Source organism: Cryptotermes secundus, unplaced genomic scaffold, assembly GCF_002891405.2.
Source record: "Cryptotermes secundus unplaced genomic scaffold, Csec_1.0 scaffold250, whole genome shotgun sequence".
Taxonomy (NCBI): Eukaryota; Metazoa; Arthropoda; class Insecta; order Blattodea; family Kalotermitidae; genus Cryptotermes; species Cryptotermes secundus.
In genome coordinates, this window is record NW_019738873.1 from 2,621,936 (window position 1) to 2,648,281 (window position 26,346).

General features: G+C 38.9%; 1 protein-coding gene across 1 annotated transcript; it reads right to left on the reverse strand.

The window, feature by feature from the left end:
- Window positions 1-1,254: 1,254 nt before the first annotated feature.
- On the reverse strand, window positions 1,255-24,451 carry LOC111871132 (protein MCM10 homolog). Its single transcript, XM_023863983.2, has 12 exons — window positions 24,334-24,451; window positions 21,137-21,613; window positions 17,062-17,224; window positions 14,436-14,587; window positions 12,716-12,811; window positions 11,467-11,635; window positions 9,245-9,612; window positions 7,758-7,869; window positions 6,592-6,742; window positions 5,392-5,636; window positions 3,138-3,329; window positions 1,255-2,479 (listed from the first exon to the last, which is right to left on the reverse strand). Exons 2-12 carry the CDS (start codon window positions 21,601-21,603, stop codon window positions 2,369-2,371), a joined length of 2,226 nt encoding a protein of 741 aa, XP_023719751.1. The 5' UTR covers window positions 21,604-21,613; window positions 24,334-24,451; the 3' UTR covers window positions 1,255-2,368.
- Between the last annotated feature and the right edge of the window lie 1,895 nt (window positions 24,452-26,346).

Below are 26,346 nucleotides of genomic sequence, written 5' to 3' on the forward strand. Positions count from 1 at the left end.
GGCTTTCAGCTCTTCTTCTTTGGCGTCTATCTTGGCATCCATCCTTTCTTGGTCAGTTTCCACCTTGGCCAGCTCTCATTTCCTTCAGACTGATGTCCATCTTGACTTAGTTGGCCTTCATTTCAGCCAGCTGCTGTGCCATCATTTGATCCATCTCCACAGTATGGTGGTTGCAGCCTCCAATCCAACCACTGATACCAACTGGCACATGTGACTACAGATGGGGTTGGGATTGGTAATTGGCTTTATTGAACTCTTACAGAACTTAACTACATGTAAATATAAAGCTATCACTAATTCACACACTTTACAATTCACTATAGCATGCATTAAGTCTTTTCGGTCTGCTGTCTTAACCAATCATTACCTGGTAATGGCTCCCAACGTCATAGCTTCCTATTCATGCTCCCTATTTGCTGATGACTATCTCCCAACTAACTAAACTCTAGACTTGTCCTGCTTATAAAACCTCAGCACGAACCACATAGAAAATACCGCTTCCAACAGTTCTATTGTTGTGTCACATGGCTGTCGCACAAACCGTGTTGAACACCTTTTCCCAGTTAATCCATTGGTGTGTTATGAATCTCTTACCTATCAATTGGCGTTGTTTACAGAGTCATTACTTAGCAAAGGGTCTACATGCTACAATATTAAAATGGATCCTATGGAAAGAGTATGGCATGGTGTGGACTGGATTGATCTGGCTTGGGATAGGGACTAGTGGAGGGCTCTTGTGAACATGAGAGTGAAATTTCAGGTTCCATGAAATGTTGGGAAGTTCTTGAGCATCTGCATGACTGTCGGATTCTCAAGAAGGGCTCAATTCCATGAAGTGTCAGCAAAGTCAGGTAAAGAAAAGCAGCACGTGGAATTCTAAATGGGAAATTATAAATAAAAAGGACAAGCATACAAACTGCATGCCCATCCTGCTTTTAGTAAGTTAATACCCCAGTGCTTCAAGTAAGCTTCTTGATGGAGGGTTGTGTCTTTAGACGTTCAAAACAAAGACTCCAAAAAACATAAACTTCTCTGTAATTCTCTGATTTAAACAGACCAGGTTGGAATTGTATTCTACTTGGTCCATTCACATAATAAGTAAGTAAGTAAGTAAGTAAGTAAGTAAGTAAGTAAGTAAAGCTATCCTTGTAACAGACCATGAAGGCCCATAGGGTTGTGAGACGTTGAGGGTCCCACATTATCTAGACAATCAGCTCAAAGATGGCAGTAAGGTTGTCAGCCTTATGCGCCGGCCGCGCTTTACTCCCCAGGATAATTATTTAATTAATTCCTGGTGCTCATATCTGTTAGAGTCTGAGTCTCCAACTGCAAGACATTATCACCACCCTTCAGGGCCAACAACCCTTACAGCAAAGCTGTGTCAGGACCAAATGGTGGTTAGTGCTAATAAATATGGCTGTCAAACAGCATGTCATGAGGTACAGCTAACACCAAACATCACATCCTTGGCTTTTAAGCAAGGACATGCCGAGATGTGGACAGTGTGTACACTCCAGTACACTTTCCAATCTTGTTTTCACACTTTCACATGCTAAAAAAATTATACTGCATTACATGGAAACTGGCACTGAGAGGTTCAGTTTTCAAAATAGTTTAATGGAATGTCACATTCACCGCACTGAAATTGTATTTCTGAGAAGAGCAATTCTAGATGCAAGGTTTTAGTGGGATATGGGTACCGGCTGTTGTATTTGCAATGCAAAATAGATGATTCCTTACACCATGCCCCTCTCAGTGTCACAAGGTTCATTCCAGCTGTTGCCAATGATAAAGATGTGTTTTGTAATACTGAAAAGTTTCAAATTTCTTACGTATGGTATAACATTAAAAACATAAAATATAAACGCCTGCATAATTCTGAACAGCTATAATTATAAAAATCCCTCAAAACAGTCTTTAAATTGACTGGTAAAATTGCATCCATTCCAACAACACTGACAAGTAGAACCATATTAAAAGTCTCACGTCAACATCTATTAATGATGTCCAGGTCTATTCAACTGTGTTCATATGAATATCATACAATACTTACGCACCGAGTGCCACCATCAGTAAACTGAGCTGCTATCTACTTTTTGAGGAACAATTAAACTTCATAATGTTATTATAAAAAATTAACATTTAACATTCAAACAAGAAGCAGAGATATAAAATGAACCTAGCCCAGATGTCAGAATTATAAAATTCTGAACACAAGGAAAGAGGCAAAACTTCTTGATTCCAGCATACAGCTTTCACGAGTTAATTCAGGTATCAGCAATGACTAAAATTTAAACCAGAGGATTAGATATAACTCATCAGACCTCCAAGAAATATTACAATATATTACGTACTACTTTCTGTTAACTTAATCTGGAACTATCAAATTAAGTTTAGCTTGCTGTGCAACTGAACCCAGGAACATTTCTTCATCACCTCTCAAAGATAGAGATTCCACAAGAATGTTTCGTTTTGTGTCCTGGAAGAAACAAAACATGTATTATAAAGTCATATAATTGTTCCAACACACAGCTCTGTCTTTCTTGGGAGGGGGAGAGGTCTGTAAACAATGCCTGTTGCTAGGCAACAGCTTCTTAACATGTGCCAATGGACTGGCTGGAAAGCGGTGTTTTCTGCCCCACTCGCACTGGTGGCTGAGCACACAACAATGGATACAGCAACAAAGGAATGGTATTTTCAGTGCAGCCCATGCTAATAGTCACAATCCTTATATGTGACAGCATTATTTATATACACACCAAGAGCATGCAAAAAAGAATATATATTAATTATTAAAGAAAATAATTCAAATGTATATTTGCTGGCAAAATTAATTGTATCCTCTCTTCTAACACCAAAATTGGTGACTGCACTTTTCAGAGTGCAATCTCTTGGTTCTCCACTATTGATAATAATTAACCAAGTCTGAGATATGAAAGAGGCTCCTGGTGGCTAATGGATAATACTTGGTACTAGGGGGACACATTAGGGGAAAGCTACTTACAAGGAAAGTGAGAGATATACAAATAAGTTCCAATTACTGCCAGGTAAGAAGACAGTAATAAATTCATAAGATGTGAGACAATCATAAAGTGTATTAATGATATGAAATACAACTTAATCAACATGCTATTTACCTTTAACATTGGAGCTCTTTCCCACCGTGACATGCCACAATTTCTGCACACTTCAAGGGGGAATATATCAAGTGTAATGGTTCTGTTACTGCAATGCTGACATTTGAAGAATCTCTTGAATGTATTCACAACCCTGAGAGCGTGTGAGTCAGACTTACACAACTCTGAAGGACCAAAGGCTGTGTACTTGCACTGGAAACAAAAATTATAAGGATAAGCTTGCAGAAATATGGCAAGTAACTCAGGGCTTACTGACAGTTTAACATAAAACAGTTCCTATTTCCAGAAGATTTTAGTTCTCATGGCTCTGAGGATTCTTACAGTTTTCTGCGTTATGGTATCATGTAGACTGGTAGGTTGGTACTAGTGTTTTGGAGGTAAAAAGGTAAAGCTAACCCTGTAACAGGCACTGGAGGCCCATAGGGTTCTGAGACGTTGAGGCTCACACATTTTCTCTAGACTATCGATTCACAGATAGCAGTGAGACTGTCAACCTTATGTGCTGGCTGACCTTCACCCCCCAATAATATTCCTGGTACTCCTTTCTGTTAGAGGCTGAGTTGACCATAGTGCAGCTGGAAGGATTAGGTAAACAAGAAAAAAAAATCCACCTCATCAGGACTCGAACCCACAACCTTCAAGCTTGTAGCATAGTGCCTCAACCAACTACACTACTGCATGCAAAAGCATTAAGCAGGTCTGTTGACTGCTACTTCATGTATATTAGATACCTGTACCTTAAAACTATTCGTCATTTCAGGCATACATTCTGCAAACGAAATTAATTTCTTAAACAAGTATATAAATAAAGTAAAGAAAAACAAACTAAGATGTGCACTCAAAATTACTGGGTTTTTTTACTTTTTCCATCATCCGGTATTCTAGAAAACAGGAAACACAACGTTTCAGAAACTGGATTTGTTTCTGTCCTCAAGTGAAGGGGGGGGGAGACACCTACTCAGTTGAAACCCTTAGACACAGCTAACCTCAATCACTGTTAGCCAAACCCCTCAATCATATAACTTTCCTCATGAGATGCAAATCTCAGGACATCATCCGCAAAGGCTTCTCCATAACGACTCCCTTCAATAGTCAACAAACTTCCAAAATTGTCCAACGTGACAGCCAGGCACTTCTCAGGGACAGAATTTACTTCCACTGGCGCAACAAGGCTTCAAAACTCCAGAAAATCCAAAAACTTGAGAATTTTTTCAAATCATCTCTGATTAATTCTGACCAACAGCGTATCTTCACAGCTGCCAAAAGCTCATTTAGGTAAATCTTTAACAAGCAAGAGCAGGCTCATATTCATAAATTTTCTGTTCACAATAATCAACAGCATTGGCCTCCAACAAATTTGTTCTCCGTCTTTCCAAACACATTCTCACAGACTTGGACAAAGCAGTCCTCAAGAAAGGTTTGAATTTTTCATAACTCATCCACACTTCAACCTGGATATGGCATTTGCAGTGGAATATGTTGTTTCCAAGCTTCCACAGACCCTGGGCATGGAATTCAGGTGGAAAATCAGGTCCATGTTGGAGAAGTCTAAGCCTTACAGACCTAATATGACCACAAAGGAGTTAAAAGCCATAAAATCTTTGAGGCTCAACAAGGATATTAGGATTCTTCAGGCGGACAAGGGCAACTGCATAGTGGTGTTTGATGAGTCCAAATACACGGAAAAGTTGAACACTCAACTGGAGTCCGAGGTTTATGAACCCTTGGCAAAATATCCTGCAGCTAAAGCTGAGAGGAAAATACAAAAACTCCTTTTTCAAGCACAAAACTACTCTCCCTATCGATCTAAAACAAAAATCAACTCCGTACCACAGCAAACCTCGGCATCTACATGGTCTTCCCAATATCCACAAACAGGACATTGCTCTGAGGCCTATAGTGAGTTCTATTGGTTCCCCTTAAAAAAAGTCTAGTGATTTAGGTTTGGTTCTTCTAAGGGATCCAACTGAGTAGGTGTCTTCCTGAACAAACCTGAGGACGGAAACAGTTCCAGTGTCCGAAACATTGTGTGTTCTATTTTCTAAAATACCAGATGATGGAAAACGACCAAAAACCCGGTAATTCTGAGTGTTATATGCCATCGTCAGAACTCTTTAGAAAGGAGTGCAATATACTGACAAGATTAATAAAATGCTATTATATAAAATTCTTCAAGAACTATCAAAGCTGAAGCGTTGAGAGGTTCATGAGATAGCAGCCAGTAAAACAGAAATTCCTCATGTTACAGTCTTACCTTTTTACACTGTACTGCCTTGCAAGGAACTTTGTATGTTTCCATCATCTTTAGTTCCAACTGTTCTTTCTTCTCTAGTTTTTCGAAGTACTGGTCCTGGGCCAGCATCTCATTAGCCTCAAGAAGTTCGGTGTGTTTTGAGGTAGCTTTCATCAGTTCCTGGAACTTGGAAGAGTTGAAAATGTCCTGCAATAATTTAGGAGCTGACTCTCTTGTGTTATGCACCAGTCCTGATTTGTCTGAACCTGCCACAAAGAGCATCAATATCATATAAGCCTGTCTCTGAACCCTATTCTAAGTTGTCTAAAATTATCACAACATATTTTTAAACAAATCATTTTAATATTACAATCCCATCTAAATCTTGGTCTCAGATGATTTACAACTGTATACAAATGACAACTCCTGTAATGAAAACGTACTTCCCTACGAAGAGACTTCTTCCTTATTTTTAGCACACCGCTCAGCTCCTCCTTGGTATATATACAAAAATAAAAACTCATCTAAAATTATACACTTTTTGTGAATTTCTCCCTTCTCTCCATCTACAGATGTGCCTCACCTAACCTATGCCAATGCAGTGAACTGTTACACAAATAATTTACCTTATGAGAGGAACGTTGATAGTTTAATTATACTTCTGAACAATGCGAGTGAAATACTAAATACATGTGACTGTGGGCTTCAAGAATACATGGTGTGGAATGTTTTCCATCTTGGCAAACACTGCATTTGTCAACTCTGGGACTCTGGTGGGGTTCATGGAAGCCCTTATATATATCTCACAGTGGGCAGTGAATCGGAGTTGAAGTCACAACTGTACAAAACACAGGAGTGGGGTGCTATACAATAAGAAGCAACCATGAAGTTAATGAAAAATCTTTTGGCAGCTAGGAAGTTGATGAACAGATGAACATGGTGACTGCAATGTCTGCTGAGGCGGAAGACCATCAACATTCTACACAGCATAAAGCCGAAGTCATACACTAAACTCCAGTCAAGGAGGAGGAAGAGGAGGAAGAGGAGGAGGAGGAGGAAGAGGAAGAGGAAGACTAAACATATTCTTCTTGGAAATTTACTTCACATTGGCACACAAAATATCCATCAGTAACATTGTCCTCTTGAAATATTTCATGTACCTCTGAGTGCCAATGAGTCAATCTGGATGTCACTGGTATAGACATAACAATGGGCAAGTACCTTGAAGTACTGAAGATGGGGCTGACACTATTCCTTCTCCAGAGGTCTCTTCAAGTTTCCTCTTTTTTCCAGAACCTCTGTCATTTCTTACACTATTTGGATCTGACTTCTTTAAGCATCCATGAAGTTGAATCCATTTCTTAGCATTAATCTGACAGTTAACAGTAAAAAGATACAATTTCAGTCATGATAAATCTGAAATAAATAGGGTCTAAAAGCTTAGAACACTGCAACCTTACAAAGTAGGGGGATACAGCTATCTCACAGAATGCAACACTCTGCAGTCCACTGAATGTCAAGCTCTGTTTCTTGGCTTATTCACCCCTGAAGATGCAGGCAGCATTACCCTCTAAAATGTCGGTTGACTTTCAATGGACTACACAGCATTATGTCCCAAGAGATAGAACCCTCTTCATAAGCACTCCTGTGAGAGTCTCGAATCTTCCAAATTAACATTACTGTTATGGGCATTTGACCATGACTATCCAAGAAGTGCGTAAATTCACGTCTTCCCCCCCCCCAAAGGAACCATAAAACCATGTATTGAAAAATCAAAGTTCCACTGTACTTGAATGATCAAATCAAGAATGAGATTGAAAAGACATGCAGAATGGATGGCGAAATTAAAAATATTTAAACAATATGTTGAAGGATTTGAAGGAAAAGACCACTTTGAAAACCTTGGCACAGATTGCAGGATAATATGAAAATGAATCTTATGAAACAGGATGTAAGGGTGTGGAGCAGGTTCAGGAGGTCAGGATATGGGCCAGTGATGGACATGGTACCAAAACTTTGTGTCCTTTAAATCCTGGGAATTTCTGGATGAGCTGTGTCTGGCAGTATTTCAAGGGATACTCTGTTCCATAAAATTGGTGACTTAGTTTTTTCTTTATACTGTGTGTATGTTTTATTTAGTACTGTTCATTTCAAATTAAGTATTGTCCATTATAATAAACTGGCATTATTTCAAGTCACCATATTTCTAATTTTGCTCATAATAAACGGGAAGTGCAAGATGTTTCCAGTTCATAAAATGCATATGCTACAGTGGAAGTAAACCCTCTACTCAGATTCCAGTATTCTTCAAAATATGGGACAGACAGATATGACTGGGAAGTTTAACAGTTAGAAATTAAAATGAGAAACAGTCATGCATCCCTTACCATGGCTTGTTGCCTCTGTGCTTTATTTGCAGGTATATTCAAGTCAATGTGACTGCCAGAACCAGCATGTAACTTCACAGGCTTCAAACTTGTTCCATCTCCCGGAATGATACTAAAATGAGTTGAACTTTAAATAAATGATATACTAAGCAGAATTTATCAACATGTATGAGAAACATGGCCCAAATTTTTATCCCCAAGTGCAATTTATCAAGAGTCTGGTATATTCACATAACATTCATTTCAAATACAACTTCTCACACAAACCAGGGATTAAAAAAACTGAACTTAAATAAATCCACTACACAGATTACTAACAGACAACATTTCTGACTGACTTCAGGCCTGAGTAGTAGCCATCATTGTGGTTTTCTTAAGTCCTCTGAGAACCCAGAAATATTAAGATTGTGGTCTTCTGGGACATGATACTGTTTAGTTTACAATATTATATTTAAGCATCCTGTTGCACTCTATACGATAAATGATATAATGATACAAATTCCGTCCCAAGTGCAAACAATATATTATGTGTCCTTGATCTTGTTCACCCACACTACATGTTTCGGCCTCAGACGGCCATCATCAGGTGTATAACACTCACGTCGCTGTCACACTGCACTCAGCCTAAAATTTAACATTTAAAACACTTTCCTTGTTATTATCAACATCTACTTCGTTGATATCTGTCTGGATGTAGACCACTTTACACACGTTAATTCTGACGTACCTGTAGTAGCACTATAAAATCTTTAGTTCTAATTTTAAGATCCTTTAAAATTTTTTTCCAAATTCCAAATTTAAAATTGTTAGGGTTACTCGCCCTATGTCTAAAGTGCTGCAGCAGCTAGTTCTTGTTCCCACACTGTATAGGTGTTATCTGTAATATATAAATATATTCGTATTATTATCTTGTGTACGTAATGTTTTCTTATGTGTTTATATTGTATTTGTACTTACCCTGTGGGCGAGTAACCCTGATGATGGCCGTCTGAGTCCGAAACATGTAGTGTGGGTGAACAAGATCAAGGACACATAATATACTGTTTGCACTTGGGACGGAATTTGTATCATTATATCATTTACTGTTTAGTTTGTTAGATGGGTGCCTGTCAACTAAAACTACACAGCACCACATCCTAGAAGGAAACAGCCTTAATGCTTATTTATAGGTTATTTAGTAATGCTGCATTACTGGCTAAGGTTATTTCTCAGCCAATGGTACAGCATTACTAAATAACCTATAATAATCTGCAAAATCCTTCACAAAACCCATTGAATCCTGACTGTCCAGTTGTCCAGCCTATGTTAGTCACTTTACTGACTGAAATACTCAAGTTGTTAAAACAAAATTAATACAAGCCAGAAACTGGCAGAAGAGCTTCAATATTAGAAGGGGAATCCTCAACAACAATGTCAATTGATAAGCTAAGAAACAACAAATGTACAAATATTACTTCATAAATACTGTATCCTTATCAGAAACTTACAATTCCTTGGACTGTTTTGCTGTGGAAAACATGGACTTTGTTTTCTCTGCAGTTTCTGCCGCTTTCATAACAAATGGCAAAGACTTCGTTTCAGAAATATGTTGCATGTCATCTGTGGAACTGCCCTGTCCTGAACAGGACACTTCACTTCCTTTCTGTAACTTCAGTAACCTCTCAGCGTCGGACTGCTGATGTGTCAGGGGTTTCTGACCATGAGACAACACTGTTATGCCAAAATGTGTCAGAGGTGCGCTGACAACACTAGGTCTCTTCGATGATAAGGATTTGAGTCGCTGTTCATCCTTTTGATGTTGTTTAACATTACGTTTGGCTGGTATTGCAGTGAAACTCCTCCCTGCATAAAACACCTTATAAAAAAGAAAAAATACATCAGTTGTAGTCAGCTGCTTAACACAGTGATCATCAGCACCCTCAGATAGGACTCATGTAGGACAATGAGCATCCTGTCACTTTAACCAACATAAAAAATGTGGATTTCTGCAATCTGAGATGTGACACTGTGTAGTCTGGTAGATAATTACCAATGTTTCGGTAGAATCTGCTACCTTCTCCATCTCTAGGGAAGAATACCTGATTACAGATGTGGCACATTCTGCCAAAACACTGGTAAACATGTACTGTGAGAATCTCAAAATCTGATTTGGATCAAGAATTAAGCAATATCATTGGTGTTCTGATTGCGGTGTGACTTGCTACAAGTTTATATAGCAGGCCAGCACAGGTTCAGTGCTTTATTTCCCTGCCGATTCCAGGATAAACAAGATGAAAGGTGAAGTTGTCCCTGTGCTTAACTAATTAAGCACTATGCCATGAAGGCGTTTGGGGAAGTGGCTGTACAGACCAACTTTTCCTTTACCTTGGCACCAGTTGGAGGTGGGTGGTCCCCAGAGCCAGTCTCGATGACACAAAGAAGTGAAAATTCTGCCCCCACTGGTACTCAAACTCAAACCCCTTGGTCATCCAGCCTGTAGCCAGTCTCTATTCTGACTGTACTATCCCAGCTCTCATAAACAAGATAACATATAGTATATATATGAGAGGTCATCTATACAATTATATATATATAACTGAACTAACTACAATCAATGCTTTATTATAGTAAAATGATAAGGTACAGTTGTCCTCATGCAATGCTACGTTATAATTAGTTCAGCCGCTCATGCAGTAACCGAGGATGTCACCAGCCTGCCACGGAGCCAACGCACATTAGCTGACATGGTTCCTCAAATTTTCTGCTGTCCTCCAAATGAGTCATGTGGTCATCTCTCAGAGCACAAGCCATGAGAGGTGCTCCAGCAATTTAGTCTTTGAAGATATACACAGCCTACTTCAGGTGCACACATTAAAATTCAAACCAGTCACACACATGAAGTCAAAATCGCAATCACTGGGCATAACAATACACCAGGTTGGAGCACTGTACAATGACAATGTAGGTGAGATCATGACATTATAGTAGGCCAAGGCTGCATATCAGTCCACTCCATAAGATTGTCAACAGCATTAAAGTTCACATCGCAACAGGACTGTCAGTATGCAGTCAACTTCACTGAGTTCACAGCTTGGTACAGAACATGGACAGTCTCAAAACAGGATCCAGAACCACATGCCATTATCATCAAATCTACCGCTGATCACACACAACTACTTAATCTTTACATTCAACAAACACTTGATGCATATGCGGACCTCATGAACAATAGCTTCGATAGTTAAGCGCCTATCTGATAGGATCAAAGCTTTCCACCTGTGCCACAACTCCCAGTTCCTATGCGAGAGATGTTCTTCCACTTCGAGGTTTGTCTGTACAGACCGAAAGCACCTCTTCCACCTGACCGCTGTGTCATGATGGTACACCTTCCTGATGCACAGCGGTCATCTGGTCGTGGGTCTCCTTGGCAGACTTCCCTTGCAAATGCAGGAACTGTATCACAGCACGAGCCTCCACATTCTCAACCAACATCGCCATTTTGCTTCTGCCCCTTCCAGTGGCTCCCTCTGTCCACTTGGCATGCGAAAATCTGACTGTTTGGCAAGCTCAGGAAATGGGCTATCTCCTATATAGAACAATATTCTGGAATTATGATTTTCTCTTGGTGATAATTAAAACATTATGACTTCCAATCATAGAACCATAGAAAAAAATGTGTTTTATTTATCGGTGTTCATTTTTTAAACCATATATTCATTGGCAAGCTCACCTCATTTTTCCCTAACACCTTGTTCCGAATATTAATCAAGCCGCTCCTTCCAGGAGAGTTAAGCTCTGTTCTCTTTGAACACTTATGGTACTCCAACTTCAAGTGGTACACACAGAATTCACATTTGCTCTTATTCACAAACATTGTGCAGCGATCACCATTCTTCTTCCTGGAAAATTATGATAAAAGTAAAGCTATATATATCACAATATCAAATGCTTAGGCACAATCTGCTTGCAATGTTATCCTATACAGTTCCTGGAAGAGCTAGTACACTCTCCTGACCTAGGGTTGATGCATATGAAGTGTTTACAAGCACCACTATGTGCTAAAAGTGCGACAGAATAAAGGTAATACACTGTTATACACTTACATTAACATAATTTGCAAAGAAACTTTTAATTTGGCAATGTTAGGACTGACCTACCTTGACAGGTATGCATATTATCATTAAAAAGAAGTAAAGCTATCCCTGTAACAGGCCGTGGAGGTCCATACAGTTGTGAGACGTCGAGGGTCCCACATTTTCTAGACAATCGGCTCAAAGATGGTGGTAAGGTTGTCAGCCTTATGTGCTGGTCACTCTTTACCCCCAAGAATATTCCTGGTACTCATTTCTTTTAGAGGTGGAGTTGACCCCAGGGCCATAGTGTGGCTGGAAGGATTAGGCGAATTGAAAAATTTAATGACCTCATCGGGTTATCTTGATAGGTATATCATTTACATGGTATTTATGCTACTGGACTCTTAAGGTCCTGAGAGTCCTAAAGAAAGGGCCTCAATTGGGGGAAGCACAACCACCTGCTAGGGCCACCCATGCCAGACAGGTTTGAGGGTGGAGGCCAGATGAAGTGTACTCCCTGGTAGTCCAGGTTGGGGGTTGGGCATGGGGCTGACAATCCCATTCCAGAAAACCTACTGTTATGAAACCTTCACAGCCTACAGAGGAGGACCATGGGGGAGGCTGAGACCCACACAGGGCTATAGTTCCAATGAAGAAGCACATGATCCAAAGAACTGAAAAGGTTACATCCACAAAGTCCACTACATCAGTGCTGCCAACCACAGAAGTTTATTTGTAAAAACAAAACTTAAAGGCTTAAATTTAGAAGGTTTTTATAATTTATTTTTAAAAATAAAAGCCNAGGTTGGTAGCACTAGCATGGCAGTAAATTTTAAGTCACTTGGACCACCCTATGTGCCAATGTTTCATGTTAAGTACCAAGAGTTAAACTTATAATTAACTCACATGGCTTTACAGACTCCCAAGTCCTTTGAAGTGCCCAAGATTAAAATTCTCTGAGCATTATCGACAGACAGAACTGCTTCATCGCCACTGTTCGGCCTGTAACATCAAAAAAAAAAAAAAATACTACTTTTTTTTTACAAACTTATCTCTTATTAAACAATCTTTATGGTATGCATCCTGTTGTGTGTCATGATACCACAGATGGGGGCCATCTATGCAACAACAATATCTACTAATGTAAACAAACACAAATTGTACTTACAAGAATATATTCAAGAACTAAGACCAGATTCTAGTTAAGTATGCTTGATGATGACCCTATGAAGGTTCAAACATAGCAGAACACCTCTGCACAATAAACGAATTGTGATACATTAGTATCAACATATCTTTGTTTGCATTTGTAGATATTATTGTTGCGTAAATAGCCCCATTTGTGATATATCTTATTAAACCATCTTCAGAAATAAAATAAATTAGAAATCCATCAGTAAGACTTTGAAGTAATGATGATGCCTGCTCCTCACCCTACAGAATTCGTAATATAATTATTTAACACCCCATGTTTTCAGCATTACAGCAATGTCTGGATATCACACTAGTGAAAAGAAGTAAATATATGAAGAGCACTATCTTCTGGGATGTGACACTGTACAGTCTGGTTGAAATTTACTAACATTCTAGAGGAATAATATCTCCTTCTTCAGGGCCAAAGAGTAAGACACACAACAGGCAGCAGACAATTCTCTTCATGGCCACCTCTGTGAAAACCTCAAATCTCACAATTTATTAACTTATTTATTTACATTTATTTAACGACATATCAGTAGTGCAGACTATATTGCATTCAGTTCTATAATTATCAGTGAACAATGAATTGAGAAGAACTTGGAAGGAAGCGGTCATAACCTCCCAGATATGAAGCTGGAATTCTACCTTCTCATACACTGCTCACTACTTCAAACTACACAGCATTTCTAATCACCAGTAATGAATTTTCTCCCCATACAGCTGCCAACTTCTCATGGTGGGGAAGTTCAATAGCCCTAATGAAGTACATGGCCATGAAAACATGAAATACATTGTTGATTAGGACAATTATCGAGTTGGGACTCATCCATCTTGTGTCAGTTACTCTTGCAAAGAATAATCAATTGAACATCAGCTATAGCACTTCCAGTCTCTATTTAAACTGCACGGGGTTCAAGTTTGTTTTCCACACAAAATTACTCTTCGTACGGCAGTTTGTTTATAGTTTTATTTAAGACACATCAGTGGCAACATATTAAACGGTGCTGTACAAATGAAAGCACAATTATGAAGAGTGTGCATGGGCAAAGCCGATCACAGCGGCCGCACAGTCTACAGCATGAACTGTCTTCGCTCGCTCGAACACTGGAATCGTGGCTGCAAATCCCACTCAAAGCATGGATGTATGTCTGCCTTTATTCTGTGTCTGTGTATGTAGCAGCCTTGCGATGGGCTGATCCTTCATCCATGGAGTCCTACTGACTTTCTTAGCGTTAAGATACTGAAGTGATAGGAAGCGTTTCATGAATGCCCTATACTTCAAAGTGGGACCAACAGCAGAAAGAGAGACAGAGTAGGAGGGAAAGAGAAGGAAATGTAGATAAAGCATGGAAATAACAATATCTGGTCTCCCAGCTGACAGTGAGACCAAGTTCTTTTAAATATGATGTAGTACTACTGTGGCACATACCTGTTCTCCAAAATATCAGGATTCAGCACAGCTATGACTGTTCCTTCATTTGTCTTCCATAATTCTTTTGCAGCAGCTCTGAACAAGAACAGCGAGAATGTCCTGAGGTTCTCTTTAAGATCACTCAGTTTCCAGATATAGTACTGTGTGCCCTGAAAAATGCACTCCTTAAACCTTTGTACAATACACCACAACAAATTTATGTTTTCACTCAATGCTATAGAGTCTGAGTGAGTGACAGTGTCATTAAATGAACTACAAACATATAATGTTTACACACCCATTACCACAAGATGTATTTTACACTGACTACTTCATAAGATGGTAAACTTCTGGTCATCTGGTATCCAAGCATAATGAATCCCACAAAACCAACAAAAATTTAAAAGACTTCAAAAACAAAGTTGCAATGCAAATATGTTCACTGTCATATAGTACTTTTACCAATCATCACTAGCGGCACTGCCCATCATCTTCCCTCATGCAAGTGCCAATACAGTCACAGTGATCCATGATTACAGTAGAGGCTAGTAGAATTTCTAATTGTGTATATCCGAAATCTTTCACCCATTAATCGGCTACATCACCTGAAAAGGCTCCCATGCAAGAATGGAAGAGAAATTGTCTTGATCTCACTCTGAAGAAAAAGTGGAAATATGTAAAACATCGGTAAAAGGTAAAGTTGTCCCTGTGCTCAACGAATTAAGCACTATGCCATGAAGTCGTATAGGGGAGTGAATGTATACATCCACACGGGAAAAGAATGAAATTGCACGCAAATTAGATTTGTGTAAAAGTTTTTCGCATGCAACCAGGAGATTAACGTAAATGTAAATTACATTCCTCATACATGCCACATAATGAGAAGTCTATTATAATTAACATTTAAGCAATGGTGTTGATCAGAATAAGGAAAATTCTTACATCTGTTTTCTTCAGACTGTAATTTTGGAAGAACTGAAAGAAAATATTCCTATGGAAATTGCAAACAATCCTGCAGAAGAGCTTCAGAGGGTAAATCAGAACCTCTTCTTCCAGTGCGAGGAATGTCTACATGTAGAGGGACAGCATTTTCAACACCAACTGTGATCTGTGAATTGTAATTACTTCATTCCAAATGTTACTGGCCAACTGGCCTATTGATTCATCAGCAAAATTCATATCTCGCTTCTGAGCCGGCAGTGCGCTGGTCGCTGTGAAGCACAGCGCCATGAACCAGTCAACAAAGTTAAGAACTTGCCTGTATAATAAGAATATGCTACAATGAAACCAAAATCAAGGGATGCAGAACATGAGAGGCAAAATAATGTAAAATATCAAGTTCCAAATACAATTAAAAAGCAAATGCATTCTACCAATTTCCCTAAAATGTCAACATGATAAAAACAGCGACTACCTAACAACATAGACACACATTTTCTGTACCAGTGTTCGCACACTCTTAAAACTGAAAGAGATTATAACTTCGTAGATCACAAACAACTACTGTCCAAAAAAAATGCAGATAAACCATAAATATGAAGAATCAAGCAATATTAAGGTTTTGCATCAGCAATTTGAATGGCTCGAATATTGGTATTACTGATGGAAAGGATGTACGAAGTACACTGCTAACATGGGCTCAGGTGGCATGATGCACATACAGAGGTTCATGAAGCCTGGTACAGGCATTCAAGCAATATTAAGGTTTTGCCTCAGGAATATGAAAGGCTGTAATGTTGGTGTTACTGATCAGAGGAATTTATGATGTGCACTGTTGAAATGTGTTCAGGCAGCATGATATACTTACTACATTCCATGAAAATTGGTTCAGTAATATAAGTAACATTATGGTTATTACCGAACCAATCTGAGAGGCTGTAGTGCTGGTATTACTGATCAAAGGGATTTATGAAGGATACTGTTGAGATGGCTTCATGTAGCATGATATGCATACTGAGTTTCATGAAGACTGCTACAGACGTTCAAGTAATACTAACGTTTTCGCTCATAAATTTGAGAGGTTGTACTGTTGATATTACTGATGTGAGGGATTTATGATTATGACCTAGAGATGGGCTCAGGTGTCATTATATACGTACCAGATTTCATGACTGGTTCAGGAATTCAAAAGTTGAAGAAAGAATTCAAAAGTTGTTAGTGGGGAGATACATATAGAGACACACAGATAGACAAGTGATATCCTAGGCTTACTGTTATTATTTAAAACAAGAAAAGTAGGCTAAAAAGTGCAAGACTGGATTGACAGTCATACCAACACATAAATACAAATGAAACTCATGAAAAGCAATATCTGTACTCAAAAAGAAAATTTTGACAATGTATCCAAAAATGTCAACATGCTGAAACAAAGTACTGTGGCATATGCTTCAAAAGTTAAACTGTTCAACTTCCTTCTTTTATATCATGGCTTTATATCATCACATGTTTGGGTTTGCATATTCTGAGCAGCCATACAGAACACCTTAACATTTATACAGTACTTCATTGCTTCTGCCAAATCTAATACCTAACAATTTCAAGAGCTTACAATTGATGTCAACATCATTCCTGTACATACCCTCTGGGCAGCCAGAGGGTCACTTATTTCACACTGTATCATCATGAACTCACTCTAACTTTATACCTTCTGAGACGTCTTCATGCAGGATTTCTGTATTACAACTCCAGCAACAACCCAGTCAGTTGACATCTTGCCTCTGGTTACATGGCTCTTCAACCTTGCTAATGGGACTGCCTCACGGCTCTGCATCTTCTCCTTCAGCAATGAAGAAGACACACAAGGGTTTCTGTGAAAAATGGAATTCACACTCAAGCTTTAAATTAGAAATGACAATCAGCACATAACATAAAGGCAGAGTTGCCTCTGTGATTTAGACAGGATAATCTGGTGTGTAAGTAGAGGTAAAGTTATCCCTCAGCTTAATTAAGAACTGTGCCATGAGAATGTATGAGAGAACGTACACATTCATATGTTCTTAACCTCGGAACATGATGGAGGTGAGAGGCCTGCTTCACGCCCGGGCCACCTTATCCCCGGGGACACGGTCGCCAGCCAGCACTCAATACGAGCTGGGAAATAACTTTAATTTAGTAATTCAACTGCTAGCCCAGCACAAAGTACTACAGAATATAATGCTGGTAAAAGCAACATTCATGAAACAAAGTAGCAAACTCAAACAGCAGAGGTCCTCTCTGAAAAACTAACTCAGCTGGTCAAAAATTCCCACATTTTGTTGAATGTTAAAGGTTCATCACAACGTTCACAGGTTCCTTTCCTGAGTCACATCAACCCAGTCTACATTTGCTTATCCTATTTATTTAAGATCCATTTTCATATCATCTTCCTACTTATGCCTAAGTTTCCTTACTAGCCTCCTATCTGCAGGTTTTCCAACTAAAAGTCTGTATGCACTTCTCATCTCTCCCATGCCCCTCATTTCATCCTCAATATAATCATCTGATAAACAGCAGAAATTATTATTCTAATTACAGAAATTCCTCAACCCTCCTCTCCTAGGTCAGAATATTCTCTTCAGCATCAAATATTCTCAGTCTTCTTACCAATGCATTTCTGGGACCTGATGCCATGTAGTTGTCACTGTGATCAATTCCCTTCATCTGTGCACTGCTGTTAACCTACCATTCCTTGCAATATTTGGGTGAACTTTACAAGTATAACAGATTTTGCAAAGGGTCTGCATATTTTTCTTCTCAGTAGTTATATCCCAATGGTGTCTACAAGTGGGCACGTTGGGCAGCAAACAGATCCGTGAACAACTGCATGATGTGAAATTTGTCACGATTCTGATACTGACGTATTTCAGCATATTGACCATGGTGCAGAAAAAAGTGGGCCTCATTTGGGTGATAGTGGTGGAAATTCTGATGGTCAGGCAAGTGCAAATGTGGGTTGTGGTGATGACAAAGAAAATAATGAAGACTGGGCTCTCTGGGATGAAACTGGATATGATTTCTGTAAGAAACCATTTTGTGCCTCACCTGGTTTTAAACCACCACCAAAGAGACAAATGCCTGTTTCTCCATATGACATTTTTCTATATTTTTTGTTGCAACTTTGATTGAAGAAATAGCTGCTGAAACCAACATAAGTGTAAGTGAAAAAAAAGGCCATGCCATAGGTCAGACTGTTAGCTGCTAAGCTTCCCACTGCACTGGTCCAGATTCAATCCCCACTCAGGCTGTGAGCTCTGTGATGAATAAAGTGGCACTGGGACAGAGCTACTCTGAGTACTTCAGTTTTCCTGTCAATTCTCACTCCACCGACTACTCCATACTCAGCTACCATCCAGGGCTAGTACAATGGAGCAATAAGTGGTTGACGTACCAAGTGGACTAAGTCTCACCCCACCACATGGGAAAAAGTGAAAAATAAATTAAGCTATCCCTTTGAAAAAACTCATTGGGTCAGGTGGGAACATGTCACAACTGAAGAGCTGACGGAATTTCATGGTGTTATATAGAACATGGTAAAACATCGTGACATTTTCCCTGAACAGTGGCTTGACTTCACAGTTCTACAAAGACATATTTACAAGGAAGCTATTTTAAAAATTTTAGTGGGATTTTCATGTGGCTGGTGTTTTAGATTTTAGATTGTGTGCAGTGTGACAGCTACATAGTGAACAATACACCTGATGATGGCCGGTTGTGACCGAAACATGCAGTGTAGAGGAAGAAAAGCCAAATAACTACAACCAAATAAATTGTTGCATTCATGATGGCATTTGTATTATTACATATAGAAGTGTATAGTGCAACAAGATGCTTAAATATAATATATTACTGGGTATGTAGCTAAGAGAAATATTTTATATCAACTGAAGTTGTAACATAAATATCCCATCATTGTAGTATGACATTTTAGTTTTTTAATTATCTTTGACACATAGAGTAATCAAACACTGACACATGCAAATTTTATCATCTGCTTACCATGCATTCTTTATATGTGGTGTTTTCATCATATACACTCTGCATTGTGTTTCATTTTACAGTGCTGACAGCAGTTGTGAACTTACAAACGCCAACAACTCAAAAGAAAATTTTGCTCAGAGATTACGAAACCCAGTGCTTATACCTCACATATCTGCACATAATATGAGAATATTATTGAATGACTTGGTCTCGGTTTTATTCTGCACCGAACAACAGCACGCAGCAAGGCACCACTCACTATACATCTCATCTGTGACAGTGGTACAGTCCATGACAAATATTTCACACAGCCAACATTCAAACAGTAGGAACTGTAATCCTTTCAGACCATATTTTCATTACACTTAGCAAGGTTTCTTCCATTTTAACCAAGTTATAAACAAAAACAAACCAGTTCATAAAAGCAGCTGAAACTACATAGCCCACTGACATCTAAATGGACCAGCAGAGAGCCCAGTATTATATAAACGGGACCACAAAGGGTTAACTGGTGACTTGAAATGGGCATACTCAACTTCTGGCAGACAATAAAACTAACCATAAAATAACAGTTTCTTTTCTATCTGGGAATACTACATTCATTGTTTGTGCACACAATCTGAACACTGTATACATAGTTTCCTCCCCTGTTGATATACGCACACAGACAACCCACCTTTATCACTAAAAGAACTAAAATTCAAAACATCTTCATTGATTAGTTTACACTTCGCTTATTTGAACTAATTTAGTTTTGATTACTTTTTTCTAACAGACTTTCACATACTCATAAATTGTTCAATCCAACAAGACACATTTCATAATCAAATTAAACAATGGGCAAAACATTTCATACATTAACTTATAAGCTTTTTCACATAAGACAAGTCTTCTTGTCATGCAATCCACCTGTTAATGGCTGCGGCTGTTTATCACCATTTAAATGTTTAACACATTACAAAATGATTCATTAGCCATTGTTACACCATGACTGTCACTGACCTTAAATTAGTTAACACAGCCACAGGTTCAATTTAGCTTCATTTCTAGATCAAATTCAATACTGGCATACAAAATATTTCCATGCAATTCTTTTAAATTTAGTATAAAATACTGAATTCATTGTCCGAATAATAGGAACACAAATGAGTCCAAATAATGCAGGCCAATGGCCCCAAGACATAAATACGGGAAAAGAGCAGGCAGCAACAAAAGTAGGACTGCCGATGATGCAACATGCCTAGGAATGCCATTTATATCCACTACATAAACTCATTTCTGTGTGACTGGCTGATAGTACAGCACTGTACTGCCTGAAGAACTGCTTTTGTACAAGTACATCTGAAATAAAACAAAACTTTGTGGTAACAATTATACCACAAGTCTGATTTGCATCAAACTATATCAGCACGGAGGACATGCGGTAGCATAGTTGGTTGAGGCACTATGCTACAAGATGGAAGGTTGCAGGTTTGATTCCTGATGTAGTCACTGAATTTTTCAATTGACCTAATCCTCCCAGCCACACTATGGCCCTGGGTTTGACAGCCTCTAACAGAAATTAGTACCAGGAATCTTCCTGCGGGTAAAGGGCGGTTGGTTCACAAGGCTGACCTCACCGCAATCTGCAAGCCAATTGTCTAGAAAATGTGGGAGCTTCAACGTCTCACAACCCTATGGGCCTCCATGGTCTGTTATAGGGAGAGATTTACCTTATCTTACCTTTACCAGCATGAGCCAAAACATGTAACCATGATACTTACATCATCCGAATACCAAACATGGAATCACTGCACACATCTAGTGACGACTGCAGTAATTTTTCTGTGTGAAGTGCAGATGAGACAGTGGAGGTACGTCCCTTCTTCCAGGATGAAGCACTGCTGGTTGGTACCTCAACCTCTCTAAATGGCTTCTGTTTGTCAACAAGCATCTTCTTTAGAATTCTGCCATAATCAGAACACTCATCATCTGAAGAGTCTGTATCACCACTATGAATGACACTGTCATTCTTTACCAGTGATCGATCATTAGTATGCACTTCTGTGAGTGGACTGTGATCAGACAGCAATTGATGTTCAACAGGGTCAAATATATTACTGTCATCAACGGCGACATTTCCTTTGGTGCTTGGAATCTCAGCACATTCTATGAATGATTTCAGGATCTCCAATTCATCATCTTCACAATCTTGCTCACTTCTTGAACACCCAGCACCAACGCCAGGCATGTTCTATTGCCTGCAAAGAAAACTGTAATGTCAGAACAAGTGAGACAATTCAATCAAAAAGTCAAATTAATAAAGAAGAGATTAAAATTGTGTACCAAAAAGGTGATTAGAACAAAGTGGTAGCAACATTTTCATTCAGTTGGAGCTGGAAGGCAAGATGTACTATTAAAAGAAAATGTAAAGGCAAGGGCCAGAACATGAAAGCAGTAATAGTCTGGTATTCACATGTGAAAATGATCTCCCATCTGAGCGCTTGCTTTCCATACTGACATTATGTTAAACAAAGTTAGGATTTAGTGATAACAAAGCACTGATATTAATATTTCATTCTATAGAATATCACTTCCATTGTAGGTAACAAACACAATTCTGCCCTTAGCCAAACAAGAGACACTGAATGCTACAGATTACTGTTTACACAACTGAAACAAGCTGAGTTATAACCACATCTTTTCAACTTTGCTTTAGAGTTTACCAATGGCAAAGTCCAATAAACGCAGGGTGAACTGAACCTGAATGGGACCTGTAGTTATGATGTTCAACTTACTGGAGGAAAACATAAACACCACAAAGGAACATGCAAAAATTCTGTTAGTTGCCAGTAAGGTCAGGACAAAAGTGAACACAGAAGAAGATAAATATATATTCATGTTATACCTCATGAATATAGGCTAAACTTGTAATATAAAGGTAACTAACAGATTTATTTTTTTTAAATATGGCAAAGCTCGCAACCTTGAGAATGATAGTTAAGATGATGTTCCTGTACTAGAAGTTACTGGTACAGAACTGACAGGTGCAAGGAAACAAATAATAATTACTGCATTATACTACATGAATTATTTGTACACTTAATATATGTTCTGGAGTAATTAGTACAGAAAGACTGTTATGTCAACACCTGGTGGAGATTTAAACAGTTTCAAACATTTATAATCTGACTATGAGAACAAATACACCAACACAAGTAACTGAAATTACATATGCCAGTAGTGGCCACAGCACCAAGTGAACTCAGTCTCACCCCCCCTGCCCCACTCCCAAATCAAACTGAAATTACAGCAACATTTATAGGCCAAATCATTACTAATATGCCTGCACAATGCTACTCCATTGCTGTAATAAACAGCCTACTGTCAGACCACTACGCACAATGTATCACCATTAATATAACTGTACCACAACAAATTAAACATTAAAAAGAGATCAGGAATGTATCAGAGGCCAATATAAGCCTATGCTCCTTAATACAAAATAAAACCTATACTGATGTATTCCACGAAAATGATATGAAGAAAAATGGTATTTGTCTTACAGCATCTTTAACTATTATTTTAATTTAGCTTGGCCAAAAGTTAGAAGAACTATTGTAAGTTCTCAGAATGTTCCTTGGATAAATAACAAAGTTATTACAGCGAGACTAAAACTAAAAATCTTATATGATCTTTGGTCTAGTGCTCAGAGTTCCTGGCTACAGAATCCAAAGGCCCTGGATTCGATTCCCAGGGCTACCAAATTTTCTCAGAAGTAGTGTGTCTGGAACAGGGTCCACTCAGCCTCATGAGGATAACTGAAGAGCTACTTGAATGGAAAAGTATCGGCTCCGGTCTAGAAAACTGAGACTAATGTCCACGGGAATCTGTTGCACTGACCACGCGACACCCCTCTATCTGCAAAAGTTTAAACTAACTTCACTGATAAGCTGCATTTGCTCGGTATAGTTCACTTGTGGACTAAACGCCATGGAGTGTTTTTATATGAAAAGGAAGATGCATGAACACAGAGATAAGTATAAAACATATAAAAGAGGAATATAATGGTGTAACAAAAATTGCAAAAACAAATACATTCAGCATATTATAACTAGTTCAAATAACACCCCCAAAGTGTTGCATAAATTAGTAAACAGAGAAAGAGGTCCTATAAACAATACAGTTACTTGTAATAACCACCTACAAGTGGAAAACAGAACAGTCTCAAGTCCAAGCAAAATATGTAACACATTTCACATTACCCTCTTAGAAACAGTAATTAAACTCTTACTTGGCAAAAATTTAATGCTTTCACAAAATTGTAACAATACAATAGGCCAAAAAGATTCATTTATTCTGTTGCCAATAACAGACACTGAATGGACTGTAAAGGATTCTGACGATGGTATATAATACTCAGGATTACTAGGCTTTCAGACTTTGTCCATCATCTGGTATTCTAAAAACCAGAAAACACAACATTTCGAAAACTGGATCTGTTTCCGTTCTCATGTGATTATGGGGTGCCACCTACTCTGTTGGGTTCCTTAGTAAGCGCTAACCTCAATCATCTGAGGACAGAAACAATCAATCACCTGAGGGCAGAAACAAATCCAGTTTCCAAAACATTATGTTTTCCAGTTTCTAAAATACCAAATGATGGACAAAGTCCGAAAGCACAGTGATTCTGAGCAGAGACTGAATTGAGTGAAGTAGTACACAGCTATGGTTCGTATGAATGTCGGTGTAGTGATATAGTATCTCTTCTCAAATATGCAAAATATATTATTATGTTATTTGTGTCTACACATTTATTTCTTTTTACACTTTCGTGCCCCTTTGGTAGGTACGTCTGTGCTGTCATTGGGTACTGAGGTCACTTCCCCCATGCATAAAACCGTCAGGACGTGATCCTACCTTTTATTTTCCCATGCAAACTCGTGTCGTCTTGCTTAATGAAGTACTAGGATAACATTACCTTTCAAAGTGTAAACTGCTCCGAAACAAATTACAATATGTACGAATAACTTCTTCCTTTTCACACTTCGCACCCTGCAGACCAACAAACTGCCGCCAAAACTGTTTCCAAGTTAACCAACAGGATAATATTAATGGCGAAAGAGGTCACATTAAATTTCCCTACTGCGTCATTTAACGGTCACGTTTCCTTTCAGGAGTATATAATGCAGCATAGTTCAAACACACACATAGCTTTACTTCTGGAACGTGGTGTTTGTTCTGTTCACGGATCAGGGTGGAAGGTAATCTCGCTGTTATTTTTTTTTTAAATAAGTGAGCGTGAGGGCCGTAACGGCGTCTGAACAGAATTTTCTGTCAAGGCTCCCCCCACCTTCAGCTTTCCTAAACACAAGTATTCTATGTATGTTATAGTTCGCAGTGCCCAGTGCATTTGGGTAAGGAGATGTTGGATTGATATGAATGAAATGCTATGAGCAGGGCCCGGATTTTGATGGCCTGAAAATATTTAAAAAATGACCGAAAAAATCCAGAAGAATGACCTAAAGGAGAAAAGAAAGAACACTTCGCTTCTATCTTATTCACATTTCAGAAAACATATGAAGAAAAATTCCCTAAAATGGCCAAAAATGACAAGAAATACCCTTAAAAGTCCAAAAATTTACCAAAAAATTACCCCAAAAATGAAAAAATGATCTTAAACCTAGAAATGTCAAAAACTGAAGGAAAAACCTATAAAATTTACATTTCTGTAACCAGCAGCTCATATCCGAGATTTATATATTTAAGAGCATTGCATAGGATACAAGGAAAAAAGATGACATGTCATCAAAATCCGGGCCCTGGTTATGACTGTACAGGCACTGGTGAGAAATTTTCTGATTTTGCAACCCTGACCCCTTGTGCTGCAGAGGTTCATATTCCGTTGTTTTTTTTTTCTTTTCTTTTTAACTGGGTTCAATGTCACTTCACTCGTCCTTTGGAACGGACATTAGTGAAGTGATACTGAACCCAGTTCAGAAAAAGGAAAAAAAAAAAACAACGGAGTAAGAACCTCTGCATCACAAAAGATGTGGTAGCAAATTATTCATATGAACTGGTGGTTCCGAAGGGTAAAGGGGGGTTGAGGGGAGGACGCATAGGATGGTACGGTAGCATTCGGCCCACCCAACCTCCTATACAATGGGTACTGGGGCTGCTTCCCGGGAGAGGAGCGGCAGGGACGTGAAACTGGCCACTCAGCCGAGGTTAAGAATGGTGGAGCTATACCTCCATTGTTCCATACTTCTCCATGGTCTGCTGCTTAATTAATTGAGCTCAGGGACAACTTTACGTTTACTTTTCACCCAGTAAGTATTCGACGGTACGAGTCCTTCAGCAGTAAAAGTACGGTAAAGCTATCCGTGTAACAGGCCGTAGAGGCCCATAGGTTTGTGAGACGTCGAGGTTTCCACATTTTCTAGACAATCGAATCACAGATGGCGGTGAGGTTGCCAGCGTTACGCGCCGGCCAGCTGTCCTTTACCCCCAGAAAGATTCCTTGTACTCATTTCTGTTAGAGGCTGAGTCGACTCCAGGGCCATAGTGCGGCTGGATAGATTAGGTCAATTGAAAAAATCCAATGACCTCATCGGGAATCGAAACCACGACCTTGTGGATTGTAGCATAGTGCCTCAACGAACTACACTACCGCGTGCCCCTCCTTCAACAGTGCCCATTGCTAAATGAGTGATGCCGAAAGCTTGGGTAGGGATAGCAACCCTCTCGTATTTCGTTATCTACTTCGCAATTCAGGGATGCGCATTTGAATTCGCTTGCAAATTTAAAACTCGGTTTGCCCATAGATGACACAATGGTAACGAAATGCTGTGAACCAGAAGTTCCCGAATGAACTTATGGCAACTTTTGTAATATGGAAGTCTCAGTGTAAACAAAGAGGCTACATAGTGATTATTAGCTCATTCCACCAGTATCGCATTAGGTACTTGAAAACTTGTCATGCAGAGGTAGCTTT

Coding starts and splice junctions, on each gene's coding strand:
- LOC111871132 (XM_023863983.2), bottom strand. CDS start 21,603: ATGCCTGGCGTTGGTGCTGGGTGTTCAAGAAGTGAGCAAGATTGTGAA. Junction 12,812..14,435: donor CCTGATATTTTGGAGAACAG/GTATGTGCCACA, acceptor TTGATGTTACAG/GCCGAACAGTGGCGATGAAG. Junction 11,636..12,715: donor TTGGGAGTCTGTAAAGCCAT/GTGAGTTAATTA, acceptor ATAATTTTCCAG/GAAGAAGAATGGTGATCGCT.